This window comes from Polychytrium aggregatum, assembly GCF_025602895.1.
Source record: "Polychytrium aggregatum strain JEL109 chromosome Unknown BJ171scaffold_65, whole genome shotgun sequence".
Lineage (NCBI taxonomy): Eukaryota > Fungi > Chytridiomycota > Chytridiomycetes > Polychytriales > Polychytrium > Polychytrium aggregatum.
Window position 1 is genome coordinate 26,577 of NW_026516267.1, and position 25,221 is coordinate 51,797.

Sequence of the window (25,221 nt, forward strand, 5' to 3'; positions counted from 1 at the left end):
TGCGTGTCCCGGGGTTCCTGGACATAGCGGATTCCCTCGGCCATGACTGCACGCTCCCGTCCATGTCTGATGGAACTCGATGATGCAGAGCGGCTGACGACGGGCTCTGGCCCGCTGTGTATCTTCCCTCTCTGAGCCCGAAAGCACCACAGTGCTCTCCTCGCTCGCAAAGCACCACGGGCGGCGCGCAACAGCAACGAAGCAGCAGGATCCATTATTGAGAGATACATTGGCCCAAGCAAGAAAGAGGAAGAAAGGGTAACCGCGTAGTACAAAAACCACAGATTGCCACAAAGCAAAGAGACGAGGGGCTGACAGGGCGGAGCTCAGTACGAGAGTACGAAATGGAGGCAAATAGAAGCGAGAAAACAGGGTCACTCCGTGAATATGCTCAAAGGCAAGGCGATGGCAGATATCCGCATCCGTCCCCTGGGGACGCAAGAGTTTGGTCAGGATGCTTAGTCACTGAACAACGCCAGCGACGAGGCGCAGAAGTTGTCAAGATCCTAAAGGTGCAGAAGGGCAACGCGGGGGGGGGCATGAGGGCATGGTTAATCGGGCAGTCATACCGCACAGCGCCTGAGGATGCCACGGAGGTGGCGACGGAACACGAATCAAGAGGGCCGCGCAAGCATGCCCGTGGACCTACCCTAATCATGGTGTTGAGCATCAGGTCGGTGTCCCGGAACCACTCGCCAGCCTCGGACATCGGCAGGGGCACGGTGCCGTCGAGACGCAGGCTGGGGCGACGCGCAGAAATGCTGTATCTCCGGCCTTGGACGGCGGAAGACAGTTTCTCCGGCTCCGACAGATCCGTTGGGGTGGAGGATGACGGATCCGACGACTTGTCCGATGGCGATCCGTTCTGGACGGCATGGTGGACAAAGGTCGACAAGCCCAGCTCCATGCCCGCAGTCACGGCTGCCTTGAGACTCTTCCTCTTTTCATTCTCGCGCTCGAGCTGGTTCTGGGCCAGAGTCTGATCAATATCCGCCTCAATACCGTTGTACATCTCTTTGAGCGATGCAAAGCTTGGCGGACGATGCGGCTTCCGCTCCATCGAGTCGAGCTGGGAGTCTTGACCGCCGGCTCTGCTTTGCGGTGGAGGGAACACGTATCCGGTGTGATCGATGGCAATGGGCTCGGACGAGTACGGCGGGCTCAAGCTTGAAGCGCCAGGCGAAGCCGGTTGCAGAGTGAGCTGGGGCTGAACAACGCCGACCCGCGTGGGCTGTGGTACTACATGGACGGGCTTGACGATGGCATGCTGTGGCTGCACCACACGCACGCTTGCTCCATCCGGGGGAAGGTGGCTGCGTCGCGGCGATAGTGGGCCACCAGCGGCGTCGGCTGCATCGTTTTGAGCATAGGCAGAGGGGTCGACTCCATTCGGGGGGAGGGTCAAAGGTGATGGTTCGGCGGGCTCGCTGGGGGCAAGGGAGCTCTGTCGACTCGCTACAGCAGGGGCGGGAATAGTTGATGCAGTTGGACCGACGGCGGCGATGGCGGGGCTCGAGCCCGGTGACGAGCCCGATCCTGTTCTCGACATACTGACGGTCTCCGAGGGCATCGGTGCAATGTAGGCTGCCGAAGAGCTGTTGGGCACCTCCTGTAGGAAGCTGGGCTTGGAGGCAATCAGGTTTGCAATCTCGTCTGTATCGCTGATCTTGCGGGTCTCGTTCTTCTCCGGAGCACTGCCCGAGCCTGTCCACTCTGGCCACAGCACAAATTCAATCTTGCCAGCGGCCTCGAAGAGAGGTTGCATGGGCTCTTGCGGAACCAAGCGTAGCTCTGACAGGTGCAGCAATGACAGAAACCGAGTGAGAATCAGTATCAACATCGCGAACGCCGCTCTGTTTGAAATGGCATGCCGTCCAGGGAGGAGGGGGGAGCTCTCCGCAGGACCCGCCTTCCCAACCAAGGAAGGCGGCCCGGGATGCCTCAGCATGCAAGTCGGTCGCGCGTCAACGTTGACAGCATCATCGAGGGTCACTCTGCCAGTCCACCCGAGTTCGCACCTTCGGTTTCGACTCGGGCTATAAGATGATAGTTGACCTGTTGGTTGGCTCCGACCTTGAACTTTTTCTTGGCAACCTCAATGACCTCCATCACCAGCATATCATTGGTAATCGGGATGGTCTTGTACGAGCGCATTTTGCCATGTGGGTCGGAGGAGTCGTACATATAAATGCGGACAAGATGGTTGTTGTTGTGCAGGATATTGAGCTTTTTGTTGATGATGAACTTGATGATATTGTCGTCGTTCATGCGTACCGACGACACACGACCGTGCGTGCCAACGGCGTGTGCGACGCGGCTGCTATCGCCGATGCCAGGAAGATGTCTGTTTCGCAGGTTATCGAGGATCTTGTGGATGTCTTCGTCGTCCTGAAGAGCCTTCTCCTCTGTGGAAGGCATCCAAACGCAAATCAGCCGGTCACGAAGAAATCGACTCCGAAACAAGGCAGGTCCGGTTCCAAGCAAGGCAAAGGGACATTCAAACAAAAAACCAACAACCCAATGCTGCTCTTTCGCTACCTGCTCTTCGATAACTTTCTACCCGCGCACTAAATCGTTGCTAAGCCAAGCGCACAGAAGGTACCTGGCCGCACGAGGGCACACCGAATCGATACTCACGTGAATCCATGTGCAGCACAGCCAGGTAGTAGTCGCCCGTATTTGGAACACGGAATCGCCTCAGGGATGCCTCGAGAGCCTGCTTTACGCTCATAGAGTCCTTGGTCAGAGCCACGGATTTGAACGTGGCTTTGAGATCCACATTGCCGGCATATATACGAAGGACAGTGATGGGCTCAGTCGCCGGCACCTAGCAGTCCAAGACGAGAGCGATACCGATTTGTAAGCACAGACAGCGCAGCGGCAATGAATAAGAGAATAAGAGAATGAGAGAGCTAGCCGCATTCGCTCAGCCGGAGTGGATGGTTTGCCAACGAGTCCCTGGGAACGGGGCCAGTATGGGCATGTGCGTGGAGAGAACGTGGCTGACCTCTTCCTGATGAGTGGCATTGTTTTGGGCCGCGAGAACCTCCTGGTTCTGCAGAGCATGTTCGGTTCGGGAGACAATGCCGGACATTGGCCGGTCGTCGGACACAGCCAGGGACTCGTTCGAGAGCTTGTCCTTTTTGTTTTTACCGAGTATTCGCTATCCACAACAAAGTCCGGGTCGAGCACCATGATAAGGACGAATTGCATAGCAGATTGCGTGAGAGCATGGCGTGGCGTCGCACATCAAGGGAGATTAGAGATTGAGAGACAGGATGAGTACAGAAAAAGCATGATATGTCCGTTGGGTTGTTTCAAACGCTGGTCGTCGACGGCACATAGCCGCGCTTCCATCATCGGTGCCACGGTCGAGGAGGTGCGGTCGGCTAGGACCTGAGCGAACTGTGCTGCCGGCGCGCACGTAAACGTCACCATAGCTCCTCGAAACAAAGGCTGCACCGGTCCACACACCTGCAATAGACCGCGTCCGCTCCAGCCACTAGATTTGGCGGCTTTCTGGCTCGGAGCCGGGGTGTGCTTTGCCGAGGGCGAGTGCTGGGGATCTTTGCTTCCAAACATGCCTCCTCCCAGGATGCCCCCTGAGCTGGCTGTGGATGTGGTGTCGGATCCACCGGCGTGCATGCCCGGTTGAAACGTGTTTTCGGAGAAGCCCATGCCCTCCGCTTCGTCTTCTTCTTCGTAGTATTCGTCGTCGCTTTCCTGGAAGTAGTCGACCAGTTGCTCCGAAAAGAAGATGTTGCGCTTGGGCTTGGATCCGTCTGGAGCCGCAGGCAACAGATCTTGGGCCTGGACCGAGGCGAGCCGGACGTTTTTGATCTTGTTGATGCGAGCCAGGCGCTCGTAAGGGGTCTCGACGTTCTCGGCGGGGATGTAGCCGATTTCATCGGTCTTGATGCATTTTACCAGCCACCAATAAGAGTTGGAGTCGTCGAGCAGATCCAGTGAGTCGCCTTTGAGGACACAAACCTGGCCCTCGAGGTTGGCGACGAAGGTATAGAGGGCGTAGACGAGACTAAAGTCGATTTCTTCGTCCTCTTCTTCCTCGGAGTAAAACTGGCGCTCGTCGTCGTAGTACTCATCCTGCTCATCGTGCTCATCATCGTCATATCCATAGTCATAGTGGGCCGAGTGGTAGTGTTGTTGTTGCTGTGAGTAGTACAGCTGGTTGTTCTGGAGCGTCGATTGCATGGCGGAGTGAGACGGCTCGTTCGAGGACGGATGTGTGGCTGGCGAGGGGGGGGGAGAGGCGGATGGGATTTGGGGACTGGTGAAGCCGGTGCCAGGGCCAAGGGAGATGATCCAGCACAGGATCAGGTCGAAAACTGACGCTTGGAGGCTCTGGCAAGATTTCAGGCCAAAGAAGAGCCAACAAGAGATTGACCGGTCTATTGGGGCAGCAGACACCGACGGGCCGGTTGCGGAGGGCTTTGTTGAGCAGACAAGCAGAGGCAGACGGCTGGCAGATTCGGAGGAGGGAGGGTAGCGACTCGCCGGCGTCGTTCCGATGGCCAGCGACGGTCAGAGGCGGCGGAAGGGTGGGAGGCCGTTGAGGCCGGGCGAGGGGAGGGCGGAATGCCTGAGCGGGACGGGGGATGTACGAAGGAGATGAACGAAGGAGCCGAGCGATTCCAGGAACGAGGACCAAAGGCGATCTACCAGAAGGAAGCGGCGGCGGCGAGAGCGAGAGCGAGACGGCCTCGGGCCGCTGTGCATCCACCGAGAAGGGCGGGCGAGAGCCGAGCGAGAGCCGGGCGAGAGAACGACCTGTTTTGGAAAGAGCGTTCCACAGACACGCGCTGCACGCGAGGCGCGTGTCGCTGTGTGCTCGGTGCCCCTTTGCCGGCCATGTTCTCTGTGTCGCTGTGTCGCTGTGTGCCGTCGACTGCGCACGACGGCGTCGTCTTCCCGCCACCACCAGCGACCTGTCCTTGGTCTCTGTCATTCCGGCCAGGCTCCATGATCCGGCCAAGCCCCATGATCCGGCTGCCGCGCATCGTCTCCTTTGGCTCGACGAGGCTCGCTCTGAGACCTGCGGCCTCGGCTGCGCTCGGGAAGCTGCTGTCGCCGTGGGTTCTCTGCGTGCTTGTTGGCATCGTTCTCCTCTCGGTGTCCACCCAGCGCTTCGTCCTGGGGGATTGGTTCCGCTCGACCGGCTGGACTCGATTCGTCGCCCTGGTTGGATTCAATCTATGTGTCGCAATGGTGCTATGCAACTATGTCCTCTGTGTCTTCACGCATCCGGGATCCGTCGATCGGGTAGGGTCGTTTTCATGCCACTGGCCAGAGTCGATGTCATCGTTGCGCCCCTGTAGATAAGGGGTCGCTTCAGCCAGGTCTGCTTCGGTGCCGAGGCTGTCAAATCCGCTGGCTCTTGCTCGCTGCCTTGGCGAATCCCACACGGCACATCATGCTGACTGTTCGTTTTCGCCAACAATGCTCGTGCCCTTGCTCCCCAAAGAGCTGGGAGCCAGCAGGCCTTGAGGGCTTCGGTACGATCGACCCGACATGGTAGGCTCGCGGTGCTAGCGGCATCGGATCAGTCGGCATCCAATGCGCAATTTCCCGATTTCGTTGCCTGTCGACCAGCAAACGGCTGCCCGATACCCTATGACTTTTGACCGTTTATTGCTCGCAGCGAACATTACGTCGAGATCAAATCGGATTCAGATAGTCGCCCGCGTTTCTGCAAAACCTGCTCGGTCTTCAAACCCCCACGAGCCCATCATTGCCGCCAGTGCCGGAGCTGCATCCTGCGGATGGATCATCACTGCCCATGGATTGGTAGGGCTTTGGGAGCTGCGAACCACCGCAAAATCACCGACCCTCATCCCAGAAGCACACGTTAACCTATCGTCGTCACAGAAAACTGCGTGGGCTTCTATAATCAAGGTCATTTCGTGCGGTTTCTGGTCTATGCGTCGCTCAGCTGCACGATGTGTCTGGCATTTGTGGTTCAGTACATGTGGGGCTTCTTTGCAAGTGTCTTTCAGCATCTTGCCAAGGTAGGCCGAGGCCACATGTCGTCCGAAGATCATATAGCGGCTTCCTTGGCTCATAAGACGCAATACCTCTGAATACCGCCGGAATGTTCCCATGATACCGATCTATGACTTTATCACCAACGCTGATTCGATCTGTTCTCTGCTCCTCCCTCGGGGTGTCGATACAGGGCTCTAAAGATCCACCCGACGAGGGCCTAAGACTTTTGATTGCGGGAATCAACCTGCTGGTTCTGATTCCTCTCACATCCATCGTCGTGATGCTGACCTCGACTCAGGTTTGCTCCTATGGAGGCTGTATCGATGAGCGGTCCGGAGTGTCCTTCCCTTGGCCGCGACGATTCGTTGCTGACACTTTTTTTATTGGCAACAGCTCCATTATCTGGTAACCAACCAAACTACAATCGAGTGTCTGGAGAAGGACGAGTTCAGTTTCGCCAAGAGCGGCAAGGTTTCCAAGCTGCGGCACCCGTTTCACATCGGCTACTTTGAAAACATCAAGGCCATTCTCGGTGACAACATCTGGCTCTGGTTGCTGCCTCAACGCATGAAGGGCGATCCCTACACTTATCCGATAGCAATACTCGAGGACTCTGTGATTGAGAGCCACAACAGCCGCAGCCCTGTAGCTGAGGAGCCGTTTGTGGGGCGGACCGAGCCGAGCTGAGCCGGTCGACTTGAGCTGCCAAGCTTAGAGCTTACTCTGTTCGAAAAGGGCCGCCCTGGTCTGAGCCAGGGTTGTTGTTGATTCCCGCGCCTGAATACACACATTCACCACGGCCGAGCAGCGTGTCCAACCAGACTGGAACTGTGGTTATCCTTTGAATATCTCTTGTGGAGGGAAGGGAAGAGAAGGGATACTCATCAAGTCCACGGAGACCCAGGTTCACCAAGTACTTTGAACATCCCCACCATCACCAGAGACGCCCAAGACCAAGCGACTCGTTCAACCCGACTTGATGGTCGAATGCATTCCATCTCAAGCCTGTGCACCTCAAACCAACAGCAGGCGGTTCTTGATGCAAAAGAATATAGATGGCACTGTCCCGTTTCGTTCTGAACAGGATGTAAATCCGTCCATCTCTGTTGTATGCACCCAAACGTGGTCAGCGCATTTCAGATATTGACCGAATGCGATTCTTGCTCAGGTTTATTGTTCGTGGCGTTGGCGGGAGATATTCTTCCTGGCAGTGGCCGGCCAAGCTCGCCATGGCTCTGAGTATAGAAAATCAGAACAGAATCTTGGTAATCCGCGACAGCCAGTCGGTTGTTGGTGCTGGAGCGGTGGATTCCGCCTTGGACTCGATCCGTGGAAGCCATTTGACCGGATGGCTTCGAAAAGTGGGCCAAGAGGGAAGCGTCACCTGAAACAGAGATACCAATGCACCCGCCGGGCAAATCGGGAATGGCTGTTGTCAGTTCTCTGGAGTGGGCATAGGCGATCGCTGCCGCATTAGACAAGGGATGCCTCAGCAGTGATGGTTTGGCTCGATTATGCGGAGGGCACCGGGTCACGATAAGTCGCTTAGACTCACCAGAAAAGTCAGCAAAAGCCCAACGGCGTTGATGATGGAGAGCCCCAAAACGGACTGTCGCAGAAACCCAACGACCAACCCAACGACCTTGTGCATCGCAAGCGAGAAAGGCAATTACTATGTATCCATGTGGTCGCTTGCCTACGACAGGGCCATTGGAAGCAGATCCATCTCCCGAAGAGATCATGCGATTGCGTGTCTTACCGCCGTGGACGCCAGCATCGCTACCGAGATGGTTTCGACCTTCTTTTGGCCCTCATAGTCCTTCCGCAAGGGGTGGGTGGAAAGTCAGTCGATCAGGCAGGGACCACACCGGCAGACTTGTGCAGGAGAAAGCCGACATGAGAGGCTGTCGCAGCCCTCGCGCAGCCCAGATGCACCACATGCACCAGAGGCAAGACCGCACCATGTAGTCCAGCAGCGAAAACATCTTGGCGGTGCAGATCGATGGCAGCGGAGAATGCAAACCAGCGCTCCAAAGCTCGGTCGTCGCAAATGGCATTCGAGGTCATGTGAGCGTTGCATCCATCGCCTCAACCAGCGCCGGAATCGACAATCGACACTTGGACCGACTACACAGTGGCCAAACATCAATACCTGAGTAGTAGTGAATCCAACATCAAATATACCGCATGGCCGGTTGTCAACGGCTGTCGATCGGTCGGAAAATGGTAACTGTTCGTCTTTGTTTGGCCTGAACATTCTCGATAGAGACGCTGCTCCGGTGGCCGGTCGTCTGTTCCCACCGGGAGTGGCTTTCTCCCGCTACCCATTGCATCGATCACCCATATTCCATAGCACTCGTTCCCGGGTCGCTGAGCATGCTTCTCGTCCCTTCGTCAGCCCTGCCTGTGGTCGTCGCTCGTTCTCTGCCCAGCATTTCCTGCACAGGAACACCACGGCCTGCGCGTCTCGATCGCACAACGCCGAGGCGGTGTCCATTTCGAGACATGGCTGCTTCGGACCAGGAGCCTCGTTGGCTTCATCGAGCCTCTCCGTCCATCTCCGTCTTGCCCTCATCTGCACGCACCGTCACGATTTCGACCCACCCTCCGAGACTTATTTGCAAGGCACGGCCGACCATTTGTTAGCATCCGCAAATTCGTGGCTGCCCGTTCGGTCGCCACTCTGTCAGTCGTATCCGAAGCCTCCATCCGCCCCTCTCCCCCTTGTCCCGGCTCTGGCTCTGGCTCTGGCTCTGGCTCTGGCCCTGGCTCTGGCTCTCGTCCGATCGCACTACTGTCTCTCTCCATACCACTGGCGGATCTCCTTTGTAAGCGATGCCTCTGGACCTCAGTCAGCTCTTTGCGCAAGCTACGTCGAGTGCCGACAACAACCCAGCACAGGGAAGCGACGACGAGCTCGACAACGAGATCACGGCGGAGCTCATTTCGCTCAAGCAAGCTGTCAAGAATGGCCACATTGAGCAAGTGTGTTCCTTGCTCAATGTCCGCTCGCTGCCCTTTACGCCAATCGACGTTCCCAGCAACTTCGCTCTTCCTTTGGACCCGCCAAGAAACACAGCGATTCCCGCTGGGTGCTCTGGCGACCATGCAGGCTCCGTTGGCGACACCGGCGACACCGGCGATACCGGCGATACTGGCAATGCTGGCAATGTCGGCGATGCTGGCGATACCGGCAATGTCGGCGATGCTCTGGAATCAAGCGTGTTCGAGCCGAGGCCCCCCAGTCCAAAGTGTAGTCCGAATGGCAGTCCGGATCTGTTTCCCTCCCTTTCCTTGTCGCCGTCGTCAATCGGGGCAAAGGGCCCTCTGATCGACGTCAATTCCGTACTGAGCAAAACCGGCCGGACCGCACTGCATCATGCAAGCGAAAACGGACATGCTGACATTGTGCGGGTGCTCCTCAAGCTCGGAGCCGACCCCTCCAAGCGCGACCGAACGACGGAGAAGTGGGCACCGATTCACCTCGCCGCAAAGAACGGCCATACCGAGGTTGTCAAGGTCCTGGTGAGCAACGCAAAAGTAGACGTGGACTGCACAGGTAGGGCTCCTCTCGAGAGGTTGGCTTTGTTTGGGCACGGACCTGCCAATTGGTCGTTCGCCCTGGTCCTCGATGGGAATTGGGTGAGGGAGCGGCCAAGTCTATCTCGGTATCGCGATTCGCTAAACCAGATCAAAATCTCTCTTTGACGAACGCTGGGATGTCCAAAACTGTGATGCCAAGGCGACGATGAATGGTCTGTTCGTGGCTCGATGGAAATCGCTTCTCGTTGAGCAGACACTGCACCCCGATGCTTTCTCTGCCTCAAGCGCCTCCCCAGCGGTCATCTCGATGCACATATCGCGTGTGCGAGGTCGTTCACATTGAGCGTGCTCATTTGCTGACGCTGTTGTCGATATGTCCAGGACCTCTCTCCATCTGGCCTCCCGAAGCGAGCGAAACAACGTCGTCGCCTTCCTCCTCCGAGCCGGGGCCAACCCAGATGCCAAAAAATCCGATGGATGGACTCCCTTGCATTTAGCTGCCCACAACGACAACCTTGATATTGTGGTGATGCTTTTGCAGGCCGGGGCTGATATCGATCAGCTCGAGAACGAGGGCCGGACACCGCTCCATGTCGCCATCTCGGGTGCCAACCTTGATATTGCGTCGTTGCTGATCGAGGCAAACAAGAGCCGACCAAACCCAGCCGAGTTTTTGAACCGACAGGAGAAATCCTCACAGATGACTGCGCTCCATTTGTCGCTGAAGGAGTCTGATCACATTGATGCTGTCAAGATGTTACTCGACGCTGGAACGGATCCAAATATCAAAGAAGAAGACGATTACATCACCCTGCACTTTGCGGTCATGCGCGACAATGCAGCTGCCGTCCAAGCCTTGCTCTCGGCCGGATCCAACGTCAACGCCAGAACAAAAGGGGGCTGGACGGCTCTCCATCAGGTGGGTTTGCGGATCACGTTATCGAATTCAAGCGTCTGTGCGCACAGCGTGATGGCTGTCATGTTGTTTGGACTCAGACCTTACTGCCACATACTGCCACACACTGCCACGTTCTGACATGCCCGCCAATTGATTTTGCCGCTTGATATTTGACACTATTTTGCGGCCGCCGAATGCCGGCAACCTATGCTAATGAACTGCCAATTCTTTCAAAACTGGATACTGTGCTCACATACAGGCCTGCAAAGGAGGACGCCTGGATATCAGCAGGCTGCTGATTGCCAACGGAGCACAGTACAATGCACAGAAGGATGACGGGTATGCGCCTTTGCATCTCGCCACCCTCAACGGGCACTGGGGCCTCGTCAGATTCCTGATCAAGTCCGGAGCAAGTTTGAATGCAGGAGACAACGGCCGGCACACCCCTCTCTACATTGCTGTGCAGAAACAGCGTATAGCCATCAGCAAGCTATTGATCGATGCTGGCTGCGATGTCAACGCCATCAATCAGAGCGGGTCGTGTGCCTTACATGTGGCTGCCGGAGACGGAGAGGTTGAGATTGTCGAGATGCTCTTGCTCGCCGGTGCGAATCTACTCTGTGCTCGCGACGATGGCTGCACGGCCCTGCACCTTGCTGTGATGAGCAACCGAAGCGATGTCGTCAAGCGCCTACTGCGCGAAGGCAACCTCACGGGCTGTACCGTCGCATTGACAAGTGCTGTCGACGACGAGCGCAAGACGGCCTTTCATCACGCCACAAAGAAGGAGTACAGCGAAGCATTCAGCCTCCTGCTCCAGGCAGGGTCGAATGTCAATGCCCAGGACAAGGACGGCTGGTCGCCTTTGCACTATGCTGCTGCTTCCGGCTCAAGCAGCATGAGCAAGATCCTGATCTCCCACGGGGCGGACCCCAATGTGTGCGATGCCCAGCGGCGAACGCCGCTGCACCTGGCGGCTCGCAACGATCACCCGGACATCATCCCGCTGCTGCTCCACGGCGGCGGCGGCAAAGATGCACTTGACCGGGACGGCTGGACCCCGATGTTCTATGCGGTGTCGAACAACAACATTAGAGTAGTTCGCGCCCTGATGAGAGAGCGGGCCAATCTGGATGTTCGGGACAGGGAAGGGGCCACGGTCTTTGATTTGGCCGACCGACGAGGGTACGTTGAGGTTGCTGATATATTGGCGGGCGAGCCTCTTGATCCTCCGCCCTACTACGAAGAGTAGAGAGTCGTGACGAGCTCACGAACCCGAGGTCACGGGCAAAGAACCGCCCAAAATACAGTGTTTTCAAAACGCAATGGCACACCCGGTTCTGGTCCAGGGCTGTCTGGGTCCTGAATACAGCCATCGCTGCGCTGCGCTGCGACGCCGCAGTCCCCAGATGCCTGGGTGATCGATTCATTGCACACGACTATGCTCGACGCAGGCCATGTCCCGTTTGTTCATGTCTTGGGAGCTGAAGACGGTGGCCGTTGCCAGAGTTGCGCCGCGGATTGGACGCGGCTGATTCGCAATACCCAGGCGCCCGCGCTGTTGGGGTCACCCGACCAGCGCCCCAGCTCCGGTGAGGCACGCCAACCAGGACCAGTCCGGCTTTTTGGCTTTCCGGCTTTCTGGACATTCAGACCGACTTGGCCGTTCCGACCCGCCATCGCATCGATTAGCCACCTTTCGTTTGGCTCACCAGCTTCCCACGGGCTCGGCGGAAGCAAGCCCAACCACGCCAGCGGCTGCCCGAAACGGAGGTCGCACAACCGCTCGATGCGTGTTTCGCCCCTCCCCTCTCCCCTCTCCCCTCTCCCCTCTCCCCTCGACGCCCAAGGCAAAAGCGGCTCCTTCTCCTGCACGGGCTCCAGCGCTGTCACCCGCCGAGCTGCCGCCCATCGAGCTGCCGCCCTTGCCTGCGGGACCCTTCCCGAGAACCTCATCTTGCCACCGAAATGTCCCACAAGTATCAGGCGATCGCATCCTTCATTCCAAACAGCCCGGACGAGCTGGCCTTCAACGCAGGCGACATTCTGGCTCTGACCGAATTCTATGACGATGGTACGCAGCCGGTCGCAAGTCTCGGGGCATCGTCAGGGAGCGGCGCACTGCCGAGAGGAGTGACTGCAAGCCTCCGATCATAAGCCAACGCAAGGATTCTGTCCTCCGTCAAGGCATCGCAACCGGCCCTGTTGTATCTGCCGCTCACCGCGGGCCGCCCTCCTTCCAATATCGATCTGCGGCCTGGCTCCTCGATCCCGATCTCCCGTCTGCATGCTGTGGCCTGCGCCGGATGCACTAACTGCCTCTTGGTGGAATTGTTCTGTTCAGGTTGGGCCAATGCCATTAACCAAAGCAACTTCCGCTCTGGGTTGGTCTCCGGCAACTGTGAGTGCAGTAATGCAGGGAGGGGCTTGACAGGGGAGGCTGCTGGGAGACAGACAATCGAGCAAGCCCATGCGAATATGCCAGGGCATCGAGGCTACTCCGTGAACCTTGAACCCACGATCGCATAGTGACCCATGATTTCCTCGCTTCGCAGTCATCGTCCCGGCCGGCGCCCAGATCGACAACCCTGCCAATCCGCCCCTGCCTTTCCCGAGAATCTCATCGCAGAGCAGTCGGAGCTCCGTCCCCCAGACACCCATACAAGCCCATGTCGGAGTGGGAACCGGCTCGACCTTCAATTTCACCAACCCTATAAGCGCCATCCGAACCTCTAACTACAATCTGAACATGACGGCGAATAGGAGTCTGCCTGGCAGCTTGTCCAACATGGCTGACAGCAGCTCCGACCGAAGCGTCCCGACCGAGCCTGTCACCAACACCGTTGTGATGCCCCCAAAGTTTACGCAGATGTCTGACTCGGAATGCAAGGACTTTGTCGTCAAGCGTCTTGAGGAAACGATTAGGCTTAGGAGTCTCAGAGAGCGGGCGCCGAATGATATTGGAACAATCAAAATATCGGTCACCGGTGATTCTGGAATCGGAAAGGTGGGTAAAATGAAAGAATGAGACCAAGACGACCGAAAGCTCGGCCGCTGCATACACGTCTGTGGGACAGCTCCCGAACAGATGAAAGCAGCTGCTAATCTTTGATCCAGGGGCTTGAGGGCTTGACGAAAGCGTCTGGGTTGGTGACGAGCGTTGGTTGGACAACTAGTGCTATCAGGGCTGTCCACATGTGCATGTGAGCGTCCAAACTGACCAAACAATTCTGGCCGGCCAATCAATCCATCGAATTGCTGCAGACGCGCTTGATCGACAGCTTTCTCGAGATGAATCAGTTTGCTTCCCGAGAACCAACAATATCGTATCTTGAAATGGACCCCAGGCTCGCGATTCGCGAGATTCGAGGCTCGACCATATCGGCTGATGAGGAGCGTCCAAATGAAGAGCGGCAAAACGTGTGCTTCGTCGACACACCCGGCTTTGGCTCCTATATCAACGCCCTGGCCACAATCGACCCCGTAATCGAGTATCACGACAAGGAGTTTCAGCGCACCGATCAGTTCTTTTCTCGACAGAACCCGTCCAGCAAGAGCATTATCAGCTTCATCACATCCGGAACTGGGGGCTCCAATCATGTAGATCTCTGTCTCTATGGCATCCTGCATCGCCTGAAGCCTGTGGACATTGAATTTATGCGACGTCTGTCGTCGGTTGTCACGATCGTTCCTGTGATCATGAAGTGTGATGCCATGCGCAAGAACGAACTTTTCCAGCTCAAGACACAGATTTTGTCGGAACTCGGTCGAGCCGGCATTCGCGTGTTTGGATTCGGCCTCGAAATGTGGGAACTCCTGGTGCTTGCCCGCAATCAGCTGCCCGGGGCTGTCCCATTTGCAATCAGCAACTATGCCATCATGAACGAGGATCCCGGGCCCTTGAGCGAGCTGGAGACGCTCCAGAAGCTGCTTCTATTCCAATCTCTCCCGGAAATACGATACTGGACAGCAGAGACCTTTGTCAAGTGGAGGACTGTCCTGATTGAAAAAGAGGAAGCCGAGCGAAAATTGCTTATCGAGAATCAGAGAGCCCAGGAGGAGAAACGACTTTTGTTCGAAGCAAAACGAGAGAATGAGATACTGAGGGCGAAGGCTGCTCTTGAGGAAAAGGCAAGGGAAGAGGAGGAGCGTCGCCGTCAGGAGGATGAATTCCGCCGCCTGCAAGAAGAAGCCCGTGCAAGACTCGAGGCCAAGCAAAAGGGCAACGAGGGATTGGCGAAGTGGTTCAAGACTCGGCACTGAACCCTGCAGCTGGATGTCATAGTACCGCATGGCCGGAAGATATAATGAAACAGGCTCCGTTCCGTCCGCTGCAATCATGGGTGAGGAAGCCAAGGGTTCTGGGTGGTTTGGGAGGAAAATCTGGAATACATTTGGTCGATCTCCTTGGTGGCCATTGACTGCCAGGAACATCGTCGCGTATGTAAATGAAGCCTCACATCATATTATTGGACATATGAGTGGACAAATTCCAGACCAGCAAGTGTCAGGCTCGTGGCTGGTGAGATTCCAGCGCAAACTGGAAAAGTAGGCCCAGGAAGGACAGGGGCAATAGAGCTCAAAGGAGTCAATTCGAGGTAAATCTGAGCTACTGATGAGAGGAAGTCCGCTCTACCGTCGCACCGTTGGCAAGTGAGGTATGGGTCCAGAGAAAGACAGAGCATGGCAGGATAGGGCAAGTCAAGATAGTGCTCAAGATAGTGCAGGGAGACTCTGGCAGACAGGAAGGTTCAGAAAGTACCTGCCTTACTTCCCGATAATGTGTCGAACTTTCGAATAAACGTGTGGACGGGACAAACCACAGCAATACAGTGCAGTGGGAATCCAGAGTTCATGGAATCGCAGAGCGTGCCACGCTATCGAGAATACAATCGCCACGGGAACATGTAATAAATCCTGAAGTGTTTGCCATGTATTGCCCAAGTGTGGGTAGCCAACCCACTTGACATAAAACCGCAGTGATCCATCAGCCACTTTCTTGTGCCTCACGATCTTCTCCACTTCATATTCTTGAGTGTAGTATTGTCCGAGATCGTCTTCCAGTGGTGCGTCGTCCGGGACACCTTCGTCGGCGTCGGGGAATTGTGCTGGACTGCGGGTCGTGTGGCGACGCAGCTTGGACACATGGAAGACAGGATGGAGCTTGCTTCCAGGTGGCAAGTCCAACAGGTAGTTGAGGGGACTGGGTCGGGCCGCTATCTTGAACGGTCCTCGGTACTTGGGCAACAACTTCTTCGACTGGGCATCGGGGATCTTGATGTTGTCGGCATCCAGGAAGACAAGGTCTCCGACTTCAAAGGAGACATCCTGGTGTCGACGGTCGTAGTATCGGGCCATCACTTGTTGTGCATCCGTGAGCGCATCGGCGATCATCTTGTGTCGGACTTGATGATCTTTGACAAAGGCACTTGGTTTGGGAGGCAATCCAGCTGTGGACTCGGTCAGTGTCAAGGAGGTGGGAACATCAGGCTGGAATCCGTAGAGCGCCTCAAAGGGGCTCAAGCCAGTTGTGCTCGACTTGGCGGTGTTGTATGCAAACTCTGCATGACTCAGCTGTATGTCCCAGTCGTCTTGGCTGGTCGAGGCGTATGTCCTCAGGTATTGCTCGAGGGTGCGGATCGTCCGCTCGGACTGTCCATCCGTTTGTTGGTGGTGCGAGGTTGACATGTTCAGCTTGGTGCCGAGATGGTCGAACAGACTTGTCCAAAACAAGGAGGTGAATCGGGGGTCTCGATCACTGACGATGGACTTTGGGAGGCCGTGGTGCTTGAACACATGCTTGAAGAACAGCAGTGTAAGGTCAGGCGCGGAGCATGTCGTCTGGCACGGCACAAAGTGTGCCATCTTGCTGAACCTGTCGACAACGACAGCGATTGCATCGTGGTCCAACTTGGTCGTCGGTAGATGCGTGACGAGATCCATGGACATGCTGGTCCAGGGGCGGTCGGGAACAGGCAGGGGTTGCAGCAATCCTTGCTCTCGGGTCGTGCGTGACTTGACCATCTTGCAGGTATGGCAGGACTCGATGTACTTCTCGACGGTGCGCTTCATTCCAGGCCAGTATGTGACCTTGGCCAGTCGGTCGTATGTCTTCTCGACTCCAAAGTGTCCAGCGAGGGGCGAGTCGTGGACCTCTTGGAGCAAATTGGTCTTCAACGACGGAATGTCCGGCACACAGACACGGCCGTCCTTCATCAGGAGGAGTAGACCATCACGCACTGTGTACTCGGACGATTCGTCATCCTTGGGGAGCTTAGACACCTTTCGGAACAGTTCTCCGAACTGTTTGTCGTTGGTGATGTTGTCTCGGACAACATCCAGCATCGTGTTGTCGACACTGACAGTCGACTCGTACAGTGACGCCAATTGGTAGTCGGGGCGTCGGGACAGTGCGTCAGGCACCACATTGAGTTTGCCTTTCTGGTACATAACCTCGTAGTTGTACTCGGCGAGGAACTCCATCCATCGCGCTTGGCGTCGGCTCAGGTTCTTCTTGGTGTCGAGGTAACGCAGTGACTGGTGGTCTGTCACGATTGAATCACTGAAGTTGAGTTCAGCCGAATGGAGTCAACTGTCACGAACACCCTCTGCCTTTGCCCTCTTCCTTCCTTTACCCTTGCCCTTTCCTTTCTGTTTGCCTGTCTTAGTGCTTTCCCTTCCTTCTGTTTGTTTGTTTCCCGCGCTGTGCTGCCTTGTTGTCTTACCGCCAGCACGCGCGCTGTCTGTGTTCCGTTCCCGCTTCCTTGCTGTTGGTCATGGGTTACGCCCACGACGCCGCCTCGACGCCGCCTGACGCCTTGGCGCCGCCATGCCGCCGCCACTGACGCCCGCTGACTCACGGATCCCGAGTCACGGCCGCCACCTGCTTCGCTCGCTGCTTCGCCCTCCCCGCCGCTGCTTCGCTCCTGCCCCCTCGCTCTGCAGCGTCGATCCTTGGCGCTCGCATAAATAGCCCTCCGACCAGCCTCTGTCTTTTGCCTTCGTCTTGCCACTTTGTATTTTTAGTATCCTAAGCCTTGGATCTAGAATAAAACTTTGGCTTCACACTTGACACTCTGTGTCCCAGTCCAGTCCCCGCTCCTCTCCCTACGTTCGAGTCTTGCATTAGGACTCTTGCGCACTTCCCTGCTTGCCCCGTTGTCCAGTCTTGATAAAATCCAAGAGAACGGGTGCACTTCCAGCCTTATGGTATCAAATTCGCAAACGACCGTTGACCAAAGATCTGCTGTCGTTTGACCACCATAGATTTTTTCACTTTCTGACTCGAAGGAGGGGAGAATGATGATATTGTCAATCGAGTGCGGCGGGAATGATGAACTCGGCTTCCTTTGATATTGGGTGAACGGGTTGGGTCGTCATATCAACTGCTTGTCAACCCTAAATGAGACTCAAATATAATGCAGTAGAGGTTGATGAGTTGTCGAAAACCTGTGAACTTCGACTGACTTTGTCAGGAAATGGATCTTCCAGAAATATCCATATTGTCCTGACCTATCCAGTCAATATCCGAAATCGGTCCTTGGTAGCTGATAATTGCCGACTTTCCATACAGGTCAAATGTTTCCCATTTGTCAGGAACAGGTCGTGGGAATCAAGCGTCAGTAGACCGGGCGGGCTCTTGACGACACGGACAGGGCGTGGGAATCGGGACGAAGGCAGGAGAAGGGTTGGGGAGCAAATGTCAAGGTACGTGAGGGTGATGTTCTATAACTCAGAGGAGTGATATGATAATTCCCTGGATGTGCTTTCCCTCTGGCCCCTGAGCTCCCCAATTTTTACTAGGACCATCTAATCTATCATGTCATCGAGCTCAGCCACAGGATAAGCCACGCTGTGATCAATAAAGGAAACGAATGAACTAATCTAACGAATGATGCAAGTTGATCTCGATCACCATCAACCACGATGTCCATGGGGCCATGACCTACTACCGAGCCACACCCCCAATCATGGTATGCGTCCATAACACTAATCAATTGTTGTGATCCTGCAAGCTGTTTGGAATCATTCAACTGACATGACTTATGAATACCCAATGTTCATGCCCTTAATATAGTACGGGTGGAAATTTGTTATTCATTTATTTGTGTGGGTAAATATCTTTGATTTGAATGGTAAACTGATCGCGTTGCCAGGATAAGCTCTGATGATTCATCAAATAATTTGGACTCTAACCTTGATTGAAAGACGAGGCCCTGACATCCGAGAGAAGCTTATATTGGCCATGACACAAATCTTATTACCCCGTGAGAAAAATGAGTGAATTCATTCATATTTCATTCATCATGGCGTGGTTTATATCCCGACGGAGGTCGATTCTATACTATATTGAGGATGGAGGTATAAGTAGACGATTATGGGAACGGAAAGAGAAAGCTAAATAAGTGATATTTCCACTCATTACTTCTGTATAAGATTATTGATCTTCAGAACGCTGAATCCATTCTATTTTCACACCATTGTCATTCCTACGCCATGTTCACCATGTCAGTTCTAAATAGCACAGAATTTATTAGCGAATTCGTCAATGAATCTCCTTGAAATTCGGGAAAAACGAACTTGACGTGATAGGACTTTCCATACCAGCGTAGCACGGCCTGTTTGTGACATACACTAAGGAGAATGATGATATTCATCATTTATCTTCCTGACCACACGTTATATATTGGTGATCCTCAACCCCAAATGATAATTTGGAAGATGCATTCGGAGTGTGGTCCTCCAAAGGTGTGAGGACCACGACAAGCAACGACACTGGACGACCAGGTGCTTGGCGAACAACGATAAGCTATATTACGACTTATCAGATAACAACAAGTGTTGTTCGAACTGAAGATACAAAATGGGTGCAAGAAAGGAGGGGCTTTATAGCCAAGAGGGAAACCGAAGGGCGAAAGTGGGCGAGAAGGGTGGAGCGACAAACGAGGGACGAGAAGGGGGTGCGAGGGAGGCGGAGCATCCAGCGAGAGGGGCGAAGCACAGCGCAGTCGGAGGCGAAGTAAGAGTCATCGGCGCCAGCCAATCAGGGAATACACGCCAAGACAAACAAACATGACTCACGGTGCATCACGCGCAGCAGTCCACACGTGTTCCCAACGTGCATGATCATCACATCATCCCCTCCCCAAACTACGGCCACTCCTACGAACAATAAGTCCAGGCTTGTCGGGGTACCGGCGGTGGAAGTCGGCTATCTTGTCGGGAGCGTTAACGTAGTTGGCGGGCTCCCAGCTGCGATGATCAGTCGAGTAGCCCTTCCAATCAACGAAATAGCTCAACTTACCGCGGACCAGCTTGGAGTCGAGGATCTCCTGAACTTCATACTCCAAGTGGTCGTCGACGCGGACTGGCGGAGGAGGGTCTTGGATGCGGCCGGGGAGGGTGTTCGACTTGTGGGGCTCGAGGAGGGAGACATGGAACACCGGATGGATCTTGAGATCCTTGGGAAGGTCGAGGCGGAAGGCGAGGGAACCGATGGCTTCGACGATCTTGTAGGGTCCGATGCGCTGGTAGTCCAACTTCTTGCTTGGACGGGTGGTCTTGATGTTGCGTGTTAGGACCCAGACTTGATCGCCAGGAGCGAACTTGGGAGCGTCGGACTTGTGGGCATCCGCAAAGCGCTTGTAGTCCGCCTTGGCCTTCTCGAGGTTCTCCTTCAGCAACGCCAAGTTGTGCTGAAGGTGTTCGACTCGGTCGGTCGCGGAGGGGACATCGAGACTGGAAGGAAGGACCGGAGACTCGAATCGAGGGTTGAAGCCGTAAGTCGCCAGGAACGGGGAGGCCTTGGTCGAGGTGTGCTCGAGGTTGTTGTATGAGAACTCGGCGAGCGGGAGCAGCATCGCCCAGTCATCCTGCTGGTACGAGGTGTAGCAGCGGAGATGCTGGTTGATGACTTGGTTGACCCGCTCAGTCTGTCCATCGGTTTGGGGATGGAACGCCGTGGACAGACTGGTCTTGATGCCGAGTTCCGAGCACAGGGCCTGCCAGAACCGCGAGGTGAACTGGCTTCCTCGGTCCGAGACGATGTTGTCCGGGAGACCGTGGAGGCGGAAGATGTTGTCGAGGAACAGCGACGCTGTTTCCTCGGCACTTGGGAGGGACCGACAGGGAAGGAAGTGGGCCATCTTGGTCAGGCTATCGACGACGACAAAGATGCAAGTCTTGCCGTTGGACTCGGGGAGGTCGGTGATAAAGTCCATCGTCACCAGAGACCAGGGTCGCGATGCCGTCGGGAGGGGCTGCAAGTATCCAAACGGCTTATGTCGAGGGACTTTCGAGCGTGCACAAGTGTCGCACGTCGAGACATAAGCCTGGACATCCTTGCGGATCGAGGGCCACCAGAACTGCCTCGAGATCAGTGCTCGGGTCCGCCGAATGCCAGGATGTCCAACAGCGACAGGGTCGTGGCATGACTTGAGGACGGGGACTCGACACGACTCTGGCACAACGATCTTGTCCATGAAGGTGAGGAGATCATCCTTCAGGACATACTTGGGATCGTTGCGGAGCTGGTCCAGGGACGGGTCCTTTGGTTGCTCCTCGGCAATGAGCTTGAGCAAGTCCACAGGGCGAGTGGAACTTGCATCCGAGGAGCGACGGACGGCACAGGCGAACGCCGAAGGTGGCAGCAACGGGGGAGGCTCCTTGGACACAGGTGCGGACGGAGGGACGTAGTCCGGGCGGCGGGAGAGAGCGTCGGCCTTGCCGTTCTTTGGACCGGGGAGGTATTGAATCCGGAGGTCGAACCGAGACAGGAACTGCGACCACCGGGCGTGTCGCTGGTTGAGGATGCGGGCCGACGCCAGGTATTCCAAGTTCTTGTGGTCGGTAAGGACTTGGACTGGGTGTTGGGCGCCTTCGAGGTAGTGTCGCCAGACCTCGAATGCCTCCTTGATGGCCAAGAGCTCCTTCTCATAGATGCTGTAGTTGCGTTCAGCATCCATGAGCGTGCGGGAGTGAAAGGAGCACGGGTGCAGGTGGCCATCGGAGCCGCGCTGGGACAGGACGCATCCGATCGCAAAGTCTGAGGCATCAGACTCCACGACAAAGGGCTTGGATGGGTCGGGGTGCGCAAGGACGGGCTCGGAGACGAAGGCTTCCTTGAGGGACTGGAAAGCCTTGTGGGCGTCGGGGGACCAGCGGAAGACCTGGGACTTCTTGAACAGGAGCGTGAGCGGACCGGCGATCTTGGCATATCCGTCAATGAAGCGACGGTAAAAGTTCGAGAACCCAATGAAGGAGCGAAGGTCGGAGACATTGCGGGGGACGGGCCAGTCGACAATGGCGGAGAGCTTTGCTCGTTCCATCTCGATACCCTTGGGCGAGATGACGTAGCCGAGGAACGAGACCTTGTCCTTGGAGAACTCGCACTTCTCCAGCTTGCAGTACAACTTTGCAGCCTGGAGCTTGGCCAGGACCTGCTTGACGTGATTTGCATGCTGAGTGGGGTCAGCGCTGTAAATCAAGATGTCGTCAAGGTAGGCAATCGCAAAGTTGTCCAGCTCCTCACGAAGGACATCGTTGATGAAGTGCTGGAAGGTGGCCGGAGCATTGGTGAGTCCAAAGGGCATCACCAAGTACTCGAACTGGCCGTAACGAGTGCGGAAGGCCGTCTTCCACTCGTCGCCTGCGCGGATACGCAGCAGGTTGTAGGCCCCGCGGAGGTCCAGCTTCGTGAACACCTTCGCGTCCCGGACTCGGTCCAGCATCTCGTTGATCAACGGTAAGGGATAACGATTCTTGACCGTGATCGTGTTCAATGCGCGATAGTCCACGCAGAGACGCAGAGAGCCGTCCTTCTTCTTGACGAAGAGGATCGGGGAACCGGCGGGAGAGGACGAAGGACGGATGAACCCTTTGACGAGGTTGTCGTCGAGGTATTCACGAAGGGCCTTGAGTTCGGGCTCTGACAGGGAGTAGAGTGGTCCGAACTTGGGGGTCTTGCCGGGCTCCAGGTCGATCGGGCAGTCGTACGTCCGGTGCGGGGGCAACGAGTCGGCTTCCTGCTTCGAGAAGACTGAGCCAAACGACTTGTACTCCTCGGGGATCGACGTCGAGAGGGGCGTCGGATCCGGATCGGTGGCAGGAAGGACGAGGACTTGGAACACAGTCAGGGGGTCGTCAAACGCTTGGCGAAAGCGTTCCATGAACGAGTCGAACGAGTGCAGGATTTGATCGTTCGACTCGATCAAGGGAGTCGCCCACTGGAGGGCCGGACCAGTGAGCAAACTCAAGACGTAACCCACCTTGACTTGCTCGGACGGGAACCTGGATGCCTGGAGCATCATGAGCAGGCGGCACTGGTTGACGAAGGGGCGGAACTTTGACCTGGTGCCGTCGAACTTGTCCGGGGTCGGCATGTGCGGGAGCTGTGGGGCGGCGGAAGAATGTGTGGTCCGGAGGAGAACCAGTTCCTCCTGGAGGGCAACGATTTGGGCCTGGAGTTGGTCCATGTGGGCTTTGAAAGTGGGGAGCGAGGATGCAGGGAAGACAACAGAGAATAGAAGGATGAGGGCAGCAACGAAGCCTCAGCCAAGCAGGTGGTCAGACAGAGAGAGGGAGTTCGAACAATATGTGAGGACCACGACAAGCAACGACACTGGACGACCAGGTGCTTGGCGAACAACGATAAGCTATATTACGACTTATCAGATAACAACAAGTGTTGTTCGAACTGAAGATACAAAATGGGTGCAAGAAAGGAGGGGCTTTATAGCCAAGAGGGAAACCGAAGGGCGAAAGTGGGCGAGAAGGGTGGAGCGACAAACGAGGGACGAGAAGGGGGTGCGAGGGAGGCGGAGCATCCAGCGAGAGGGGCGAAGCACAGCGCAGTCGGAGGCGAAGTAAGAGTCATCGGCGCCAGCCAATCAGGGAATACACGCCAAGACAAACAAACATGACTCACGGTGCATCACGCGCAGCAGTCCACACGTGTTCCCAACGTGCATGATCATCACAAAAGGCGGGCAAACATCCTCAGGTTAGAGGATTCCCTGTCTAAAAATCTTCTCTTTGGAGAAAACCTTACCGACAGACCTTACGATAACAGAGCGAAGAGGACCAAACAATGCTGCTGAACATCCACTGGTGAGACCCTGCTGCAACTCTTGCGAATATAAAGCAAGAGCCCATTTGGTGGGCAATAATAGGTGAAATCTCACAATGTGATGACCAGCATCACAACGGACCAATGAGACTGTCCCGCATGCTCTCGCCCTCCGCACCAATCATGAGTCCCCACGTGTTTGTTTGCCCCCATGCATGAGCACGCGCCGTTGCCACCCGCGTCTACTGGTTTCCTGCCTCCCCCACCGCTCGGCACATGTCCCCGGGCTGTGCCAAGCCTCTCTCGCTTGCACACCAGCCACTCTCGCACCCCCTTCTCGCTTCTCTGTGATGCTCCACCCTTCTCGCCCACTTTTGCCCCTCGACCTCCTCCCGGTCTATAAATAGCCCTGCATGTCTGAGCCTATGTTGAACACCAGTTCGAACAAAACTTGTTCTTTGGTGTTCGGGGCTAAAAGCTAATAAAGCTCATACCAAGCACTTGGTCTTCGTCCTTGCGCTTGTTCACTTCTCACACACAAGTTACACAGTCGAACCGCTTTCAAGAGAAGTTCTCTGTGGATCTCCAGCCAAGTCCTTTCAATCTACATTCATGATTGTTCAAGCGTTCAACTAGTCGCACTACATGAGTTCCAATGAATCTAAACCATTAACGGAAACGGCACGAGGTTCAATGTCAATGAGCTCATACGCTGGCTTGCCATTTGTATGAATTATGGAGCTCATTTTGACTAGAGTGTTTTTACAACCCAAAAGTACACATTCTGACCAAGAAATGGATAGAATCATTGGATTACTCTCAATATCATGATTGCCCCACTGTTCCCCTCGTGGTATGCCAGTAACGGGTACATCACATTTGATGAGCAATATACTGTCCTTCTCAATAGTGGAGTCAAAACTAAAAAACGAGTACGTCCTAAACCCCGGTTTCATTTCTTTCATGTGAACTCATCATGTGCCATCATCGCGGTTTCCTTCCTCCGGTTTGTACATCGAGTTGAACTTGTGATTTGCAACCGTTACCGCCATCTGGCCGGGAGATGCATCTCCTGTTCACCTCTCTAAAGTATCGAGGGAAAACGATCATTGTTCTCTTCTATTCAAGTAACGCTTCAATCATTAACGATAACAAGAAGGATTGAGAATGATAAACTGGTCCGATACATATCGATTCAGTAGTGGAGCGTGATCAACTCGGAAATATAAGGCTTTTTGACAACTTCTACCAGTAAAATCGTGGACTGAGTTCCTGATTTAAAATTGTGGCACCAGGTTCCTGTCATACTATCATTTTATGGTTTTGATACACCTCTGACTTTGCTTAACTCACATATCGACCCCGCTAATTAGGGTCACATGTTTTTGCCAAAGGACCGAAACATTCGAGGGTTTCCCCAAATCCGAAGCTGAATCAACAACTTGATCGGCCGCCTTACCTCTCTCTCGAAAAAAACGCGCTTGAGAGCGCAACACGGAAGGCTGGAGAGACTTCCAGCACCACTTGTGCTGCGCCTAACCCGTTTGCCTTCCGCAGGCACGCGTCGGAACGCCCGCCTGGATGCCCGCCATCGCAGATATGAGCTGCTGGTATTTGGCCCCTCAATAAACCAGCAGGCACACAACGTCGTTCAATCCAGCTTGTCCTGATCGCCTTCAACCTTCCACCTTGCCTCGTCCCGTCTTTGCCG

At 55.4% G+C, this 25,221-nt stretch overlaps 4 protein-coding genes across 4 annotated transcripts; 2 read left to right on the top strand and 2 right to left on the bottom strand.

The window, feature by feature from the left end:
* Positions 1–191: 191 nt before the first annotated feature.
* Positions 192–4,640, bottom strand: BJ171DRAFT_268071 (uncharacterized protein). Its single transcript, XM_053106790.1, has 6 exons — positions 3,475–4,640; positions 3,008–3,163; positions 2,638–2,827; positions 2,019–2,405; positions 650–1,791; positions 192–506 (listed from the first exon to the last, which is right to left on the bottom strand). Exons 1-6 carry the CDS (start codon positions 4,210–4,212, stop codon positions 459–461), a joined length of 2,661 nt encoding a protein of 886 aa, XP_052962308.1. The 5' UTR covers positions 4,213–4,640; the 3' UTR covers positions 192–458.
* A 317-nt stretch (positions 4,641–4,957) lies between these two features.
* On the top strand, positions 4,958–6,922 carry BJ171DRAFT_268078 (DHHC palmitoyltransferase-domain-containing protein). Its single transcript, XM_053106791.1, has 6 exons — positions 4,958–5,280; positions 5,483–5,532; positions 5,660–5,805; positions 5,887–6,026; positions 6,194–6,301; positions 6,397–6,922. The coding sequence occupies exons 1-6, from the start codon at positions 4,981–4,983 to the stop codon at positions 6,688–6,690; spliced, it is 1,038 nt and encodes a 345-aa protein (XP_052962309.1). The 5' UTR covers positions 4,958–4,980; the 3' UTR covers positions 6,691–6,922.
* Positions 6,923–7,252: 330 nt separating this feature from the next.
* Positions 7,253–7,988, bottom strand: BJ171DRAFT_587478 (microsomal signal peptidase 12 kDa subunit-domain-containing protein; the record flags this gene model as incomplete). The annotated part of the gene is made up of 4 exons (XM_053114425.1): positions 7,253–7,387; positions 7,559–7,645; positions 7,763–7,822; positions 7,965–7,988. The coding sequence occupies 4 exons, from the start codon at positions 7,986–7,988 to the stop codon at positions 7,253–7,255; spliced, it is 306 nt and encodes a 101-aa protein (XP_052962310.1).
* A 4,424-nt stretch (positions 7,989–12,412) lies between these two features.
* BJ171DRAFT_587480 (Septin-domain-containing protein) lies at positions 12,413–14,707 on the top strand (the record flags this gene model as incomplete). Its single annotated transcript, XM_053114426.1, has 4 exons — positions 12,413–12,518; positions 12,789–12,845; positions 13,000–13,451; positions 13,709–14,707. 4 exons carry the CDS (start codon positions 12,413–12,415, stop codon positions 14,705–14,707), a joined length of 1,614 nt encoding a protein of 537 aa, XP_052962311.1.
* Between the last annotated feature and the right edge of the window lie 10,514 nt (positions 14,708–25,221).